At 41.4% G+C, this 7,939-nt stretch overlaps 1 protein-coding gene across 1 annotated transcript in view; it reads left to right on the top strand.

Annotated features, from left to right (window-relative positions):
* sil1 (SIL1 nucleotide exchange factor) overlaps positions 1–4,570 on the top strand; it is a gene marked incomplete at its 5' end in the record, with an annotated part of 14,314 nt that extends 9,744 nt beyond the window's left edge. The window contains 2 exon segments of the mRNA XM_014026735.1: positions 456–614; positions 3,837–4,570. Coding sequence (XP_013882189.1) covers positions 456–614; positions 3,837–4,034 — 357 coding nt within the window. The 3' untranslated portion in view covers positions 4,035–4,570.
* Positions 4,571–7,939: the final 3,369 nt, after the last annotated feature.

The raw sequence follows: 7,939 nt of genomic DNA, 5'->3' as shown, positions 1-7,939 counted from the left end.
TGCTATGTGTTTACATCCATGGCCGCCATGTTTGTAATGACTTATCATGAGAACAAACGTATTCACGTGACTTTAATAGCATTTCTTACTTAATGGAAACACTGCAGTTGTGAAACTGTGTTTTTTCGACATTAACAGAGTATCGACAAAGTTTTGCGCAGATTTGCAATGGAAACATAGCTACTGTGTGGAAACCTTTACGTGTCAGAAGTGTCTGCTCATCACGTTGTTTTTACAGTATGTCCTGCAAAGATCATCCACTTCCTGTTTGAAGAGAACGTTTTACGTGAACTGAAACACCTGTTTCCAGCTGTGGTGGCCATCTTTAACTGTTGACCCAGTTCATGAGAGTTTACTGTGGTGTCTGAGGAAACCTCTCAGACTGCTTTTATCCAGAGGCAGTCTTGTGTTCTGGTTCGGGAACTGAACCACGTTACTCCTCTGTGTTCCATCAGGAGCTGATCTCTCAGCCGGGCCCGGTTCAGGACCCGTCTCATGAGGAGCGGGTGCGTCAGTACTCTGAGGTGTCCTTGCAGGGCGAGCTGTTGGAGAAAGGCTGGTGCCGTCTGGTGCCCCAGCTGCTGCAGTCCAGTGAGCATGACTTCAGAGAGAAGGTGGGCTGATGGGGGGATTTTTAATTCATTAATTATTAATGGGTTCATTGGATTGGTCACGTTCCGTAACTTTCAAAGATTTTACTGAGATTTTATGTGATACAGGGTTCCTGCAGATCCTTAAAGTCTTAACAGTCATTGAATTCATCAATCCAAAAATAAGGCCTTAATTAGCCTTAAAATGTCTTCAATCAATCTTTCAGTTTTAAAGATGTGAACACATTGTAGGATGATTTTAATTCATTTCAAATATTAAAATAATTGGTAAAAGTAACTTTTTTAAATATTCACATAAACATTCCCCTTTGACATCACTTCCTGTTATTTCACATGCAAATATCTCAACAACTTTACATCTGAGCAATGAGAAATTATTTTTGTAATATGTTAATAATGTTGTCTTTCCAAAAATGCACTCACTTTTCTTACAAAAAATGATTTCACAGACACTTTAAGGTTTCATCTACAGCGAATTGAGTTTAAGACCCCACTGTGGGTCCTAAAACTCCAAACTTTGGGTCGTTAGAGGATTTCCAGGAGTTAAATTAAGTTTAAAACTGACGGCTAAGAATGTGTTATGGAAATATTTATTTAACAAAACAGAAATATGTGGTAAATACAAGTAATAAGAATGATTGTTGTTAGCAGATCTTGATCTGGCTATAATCACTGATAAACAGCATGTCATGAAAACTTAGGTCATTAAAGGATGTCATGAATTACTGGCTTAAACCTAAAAGTATTATTTCCATTACAAATGTTTCTGCTATAGTTTATGAAAAAGCAGTTCGATATGTATAAAAACAATTGGTCTATATTAGCAATATTTGAATACTTCAACCAAAAATACTTTGATTCATAAATTTCTGCCAGTTTTTTTATGTCATTTGTGTTTATTATGAAATTGGTCTTAAATTTAATTTCACTTGGCATTAAAAAGTCTTAAAAGATCTTAAATTTAGCTTAGCTTAAACTTTATTCAATTTATCCAAAGACTTCATGTTTACAGTGCTGACTCTTCTTTAAGACTTCAGCTGTTTGCCTCAGCATGCTGGATGTTAAATATAAACTCTTGAGTGATGACATCTTGTTCTTGTCTAATCTGTGACTGGAGTTATCAGAGCTTCTGAGTTTTTGCTTGTTGGACCTCTTTTTGAGGATGGACTACAGTTTCTCCATGGGATTGAGATCTGGTGATTTTCCAGTCGTTGTTTCAAAGTTTCAGTGTTTTGTTGAATGAGACACTTGATTCTCAGCTTGTTTTTGGGACACAATGCTGGAAAATCTATTGTTCATCTCCAAATAGTCTCTGGATTGTTGGGAGAAGTTGCTCTTGGAGGATGCTTTGATTTCATTCCGTATGGTGACGGTGAACCCACTCCACTGGATGAGAGACAAACACACACATGAGTGGTCTCAGGAGGCTTCACCGTAGGAATGACACAGGACTCAGGTTTTCTTCTCCAGACATCATTTTTACAGATGTCACAAACATTCTGGAAATGGGTTCTCACACCTGTTCTCTGCCGTTCCTGAATGAGCTCTGCACTGATGGTGAACCCATCTCAGAGCTGCATCAACTTTGGACCCTGCTGTGAAACACAGTGGTGGCAGCATCATGCTGTGGGCTGGCTTTCTTCTGCAGGAACAGAGAAGCTGTTCAGAGCTCATATGAAGATTACCTGAGCCATCTTCTTTTAAGACTTAGGTCAGATAACACATGAAGGGGAGTTAAGTTGGGGCGGGTTCAGAGGAGTAGGTGAGGAGTAGGTCCAACACAGGTGACGGGGGTGGGAGGGAATCAAGGCTTTGTTGACATTCCATCCTGGGGAGGTTGAGATAAACACTGCCTTCAAGGCTGTGCCGCTAGGAGCCAATAGATGAATCCAATTGTTTTGGAACAAAGCAGCCTTGAATTTCCTGCTGCTTTTAAAATGTCTTAACTGCATCTCTGAAGTGGCAAAAAAAAACTATCAGCCGAATTTGGGGTCTACCTCGTCTCTCACTATCTGAAGTGTCACCCAAATGTAATCCTTACATGCTGGAGGCTCGCTCCTGGGTTACGATCCTCGTCAGAATCACATCCAGTTTGAGAATTATTTCCCCCAGCTGCAGAGTCTGTGTGCTACCAGCCCGGCAGAATCCTTCAAGTGCGTCCGACAGCTTCTCAAAGGCCCGAACCACTGTCAGGGTCGCTTTCACTTTACGATAAATCTGGAACCCTTCTCCCCCAATCAGCAGGAATCCAATTCACGTCTTCAATGGAAAGTGGTACCAGCATATCCGCTTCCAGCCCCATGAATCACTGACACGTCCAGCAGCAACCATTCCACCCAGACAGCCATGTTCCCCTCAATCCAAGTGTGGAAAAAATAGTGTCAATTGCATTCAGAGACCAGTTGACCAAATCCATAATTCCTTTAGTTTCAAATGGTAGGTGGGTGGCGCAGGAGAGAGAGAGAGTGAAAGCACATCCTGCTCCTCTGAAGGCCAAGCAGAAGAGTGATTTAAAAGGGAATGTGTCAGGTCTACAATGGAATGAGTCAGGTCTACAATGGAATGGTCCAGGTCTACAATGGAATGTGTCAGGTCTACAATGGAATGGTCCAAGTCTACAATGGAATGTGTCAGGTCTACAATGGAATGGGCCAGGTCTACAATGGAATGGGCCAGGTCTACAATGGAATGAGTCAGGTCTACAATGGAATGGTCCAGGTCTGCAATGGAATGTTTCAGGTCTACAATGGAATGTGTCAGGTCTACAATGGAATGTGTCAGGTCTACAATGGAATGTCTCAGGTCTACAATGGAATGGGCCAGGTCTACAATGAATGGGCCAGGTCTACAATGGAATGGGTTAGGTCTACATTGGAATGAGTCAGGTCTGTATTGAATTGGTCAGGTTTATATTGGAATGGGTCAGGTCTATATTGGAATGGGTCAGGTCCACAATGGAATGGGTCAGGTCTACAATGGAATGGGCCAGGTCTACATTGGAATGGGTCAGGTCTACAATGTAATCTGTCTGAGCTGCAGCTGTTTCAACAGAATAATGGGCAAAGATTTGACCTCTAGAATCACAAAGGTGGTTCTGCAACATATTGATTGATTTTATTTGTTAAATAAAAACTATAGAAAACCACGAGTTCTTTTCTCTTCACTCTGTTTTGTGTTGGTTGGTCCCGGTCCTGGTCCTGATGTTCGGTATCCTCTTGTTTTCAGGCTCTGCAGACTCTGTTGGCCATGAGTCCGGTGTGTTTGGACCAGTACCGCTCAGACAGGGCCCTGCTGGGCTTGCTGCAGTCCCTCAGAGTCCAGTACGCAGAAATGGTCCAGTCTGAAACGGTTCTTGGTGAGGAGGACAGCTATTTCTCAGAGATTCTGGACCTCATCGACTCTCTGCAGGTGAAACTGAAATGAGCAGAGGAGCTGAAACCAAAACCAGACACCCGAGCAGCACCGTCAGAACCGGGTCAAGAAGAGCTGCTGAGAGAAGACACTTCCTGCTGGTTCGTGGGAGCAGCTGAGACTGGGTCATGGACAGATAGACGTCAGGTGGTGCTTGAGCACCTGCCCGTTTCCCTCCAGACCATCAAGTGCCCCTGTCGAACCCATTTTTTTTTTTGTTATGCTCCATCTGTCGCCCTTGGTTGCACTTCTTATTAAGTGTACAACTATAATGGCAACAGTATTGATATTATGTAGCATTTTCCTGCATCAAATAAATCATTTCTGATTAGATTTAACTTGTTCCTATGACTGCTCAAAGGAAGGAACACAATCCCACAAACTTCACAGACTATTTTTTTAAGGATTTTGCATGGAACTTCCTTTGTGGCCCTAATTAGCATCTCTTACACAAACCCCCACCAGACTTCCTGACGCCTGAACGTTAATAGATAAGGATTGCCACAGTCCTAAAACCCCCACAAGTTCTGTGCTTCCAGCCCCATAAGCACAAGACTGCTGGTTCCTTTTCAAAGGGGGTCATAAACGCCTTTAACCAGACTCTTCAGTGACTGAGACAAATAACCTACATTCTTCATTAAATGTGAAAAAAAAGAAGGAACCAGATTGAATGTTTTTATACAACTGTCTGTTTTCATATATCTTAATTAAAGAAATGTGATTTACCTTTTCTTTTACAGAAAGAATAAAACCCATTGAAGTTAACTGTGTGGTTTTTTTGATGAAACGCTTTCCTAAAGAAGAAGATGTTTTTTTATTCCATGATTTAATCCTTATGGTGCGTTCACACCGAACGCGATTTCAGCTTCAAAATCGCAGCCAACGCTGAAGTTTGAAGCTCGTGCACTTTGAGGTCAGACGCAGGACAGTTGTTGAAGCGCTGCACGGCGACAGCCTCCCCGCCCCTCCCTCCTCTGTCGGGCTCCGTTTAATGTCGGACGAGGAAGTGGCTTTGCTTTATTTACAGAGCAAGAACATGTCACGTTCATCAGATAATTAATTCATAATTAATTCACCAGATAATTCAGAGAAGAGGCTCACAGCTGCTTTCAGGACTATTTTTTTCAGTCTGATGAGTCGCTGCCACGCATTGCTGCGGATCAGGACACGACTGCAGCACTCATTTCAGCTAAAGAGCAGGAGCTCTGTCTGTTTCAGGTTAGTGGACATCATTCAGTAAACTGTCCCGTCGGGAAATATGTCRCTACGTCACACAGTGGAGTCTCTCTGATTGGTTGACGCTGCGCGTCGAGCTGCAAAAGTTCAGATTTTCTAACTTCAGCGATTTGGACGATGACGCTCAGATCGTCCAAATCGTCCAAATCGCGCTGCTCTAATCGCGCTTGAGGCGCCGCAGAACTTCCCGACGTTGCTTGAAGCGCGTCCACCATAGAGTTTGTATGTAAACCTGCTGCTCCTGACGCTGAAATCGCGTTCGGTGTGAACGCACCATTAGAAACCTATGACTTGAATTTTTAATTAAATGTGACATTCTTATTTTACTGAGGTAAACAGACGTCTTTCCCTTTAATTAGATGCAAGATAATTAAACTAAAACACTCCCTTTTTCTTTGTCCTGAAGTAAAGTTTTCCCGCCAAAACAGATTTGATTTGTTAAAAACTTTTCCTGTATAAGGTGTAATATTTTCATTGGCCAACTTAAAACCATGACTCCGCCCATAACAGAGGTTTTAAAAGTTAGCGCAGCTCCCAAGATCGACAGAGTGAACGAGAGTATGAGATAAAGAGATCCTTTCAACATCAGAAGCCAGAAACAGCTTTCCAGAAGCTCAGCAGAGGCCTTCCTGCCAGCCCCTCCCCATGGGCTGGTGGGATGAGGTCATTCTGCATCTCCCGCTGGTTGACCGGACAGCTACCATTTAATATCGACTCAATGTCTGAGTTTGATTTTAATAGAAGTTAAATAAGCTAACTGTAATTCATGCGTCATTTTAGCTCGTTTTCTCTACAAGGTGAAATCAAATGAAGAAGTTAATTAAATTAATTACCTAATTTCCCTCTGGGATCAATAAAGTATTTTTGAATTGAATTGAATTGAATTGAAGTCTTGCAGCCACCTGAAAGGACCGGACCCCGCTGTCATCAGCTCATTACCCWCCTTTCTGACTGAAGGACCAGCAGCTGAACAGACACCCTGAGTGTCCGACCGGCCACCACACTGAAGCAGTTCTTTGAGGAACATCACCTGAGATCCTTCGGTCAGCGGACGCCTCCTCCTGGTACCGCCATCAGCAGAACAAAAGGGTAAAAGTGAACATTTGTCCTGGTGACACACAGGTGCTCAGACTAATTTGATTCTTATCTTTGTATGAGATTTGGTAAACTAAATGCTTTTTCTCCCTAATTTAACTAGGACCCCCTTAGTTAAAAACCAGCTAAAAGCAAACTCACCTCACTCCAAACCTCAAACTCACCTCTCAGTGTTTGTTTTACGTTTATTTGTTGTTTGTTTATTTGTTTGTTTGTTGTTATTCACTCGTGATAGCAAACTCTTTCAGTTTTTACTTGGTTCAACACATCACTTATTCATTACTCACCATAGTTGTAAATACATTTAATCTGTAAATAAATGGCTCGTGGAGAACGTGCCAACATAAACTAATCTCACTTTTGTGTCTTGATGAAGTATTATTGGTTCTGATAAGACAAGAACTCATTAAATCATTTTGGGTACATTTATTGTGAGACTGATTACAATATACAGGTTTTCGTCTCTTTCCTGGGTCAATCCTGGACTGAATTAAGAGCCTGGTGCCTCGAGTAAGATAATTTGTGAGTTCACAAATTATCTACTTTTAGAATATACCCAAAACCCCTACAATCATTAATAATAATATTGTCCTCACACCCTCCCTTCACCACACACACAGCTCACTCCTGAGCTGTCCCTCTGAACGCGCTGCGCGCTCGGACAGGAGGAGAGGAAGGCCGCTGAAGCAGCTCCTCTATAATCAGCAGGTAATTTACCCCCAGGCAAACTGTGCTGGACTGTCTCACATTTTTCACTCTTGTCCCAGCGTTGCGCAAGTTGAAGCAAAGTCCTGCATTTGACTGATCAAATTATGACAAGAATAATAACAAAACAAAAAAAGGGAAACAATCGACAGACATTTTTTTATTGGCTGCAATTTACAACCATTAGAAAATGCCTCCTTATTTCTCTCTCTGCCTCCTATGCAGAAGGAGGAGGAGAGAAGAGAAAAAGGCAAAGACGCACCACTAATAAATATCTAAACACGTGAAAGAAAATAGGTTTTATTCATGCAGAATGTGATGGAAACTATGTCAAAAATTTAGCAAAAATAATAACTGGAAAATAGGTGATGAAAGTGAAAGATGATTCTCAGAGAGAAAATTGCCAAACTTGTTTTCCTGAAGGAAAACACAGCGTGAAGCAACTGTCTGTGAGAGATTCACACAAGAAACGTACAGTTCAGAGAGCTGCCTGTCAGTCTGTGGACAGACAGATCATCTGACCTGATTATGGCTTTGTTTTTTATCATGATAAAAAAATAAACAAAATATTTTTGAACCAAAGCATTTTTTTTGATAAATTTTAATAAAAATATGTACTTATTTTTCTTAAAAACCTTTAAAATACATTGTTGTGTAATAACAGTCAAAGCAGAGAGGAATGAATAATGTGTCCATATTAAAATAACACACTGTGATGGTCCACAGGATCTGGTCACTTTTTACCCCCTAAACCTCAGATGCTGAAGTTAAACTTCACTTCCTGTTGTCTGTAAAGACTAATGAGGCAAATATTATGAAAATTAAGTTTGAAATTTTCAGTATTCTCTGATTTTAGTGTGGAAAGAGAATTAGCTTTAGTT

Source organism: Austrofundulus limnaeus, unplaced genomic scaffold (genome assembly GCF_001266775.1).
Source record: "Austrofundulus limnaeus strain Quisiro unplaced genomic scaffold, Austrofundulus_limnaeus-1.0 Scaffold586, whole genome shotgun sequence".
Taxonomy (NCBI): Eukaryota; Metazoa; Chordata; class Actinopteri; order Cyprinodontiformes; family Rivulidae; genus Austrofundulus; species Austrofundulus limnaeus.
The sequence above is the reverse complement of the archived record's forward strand: the minus strand, read 5'-3'. Positions and strand labels throughout refer to the sequence as shown.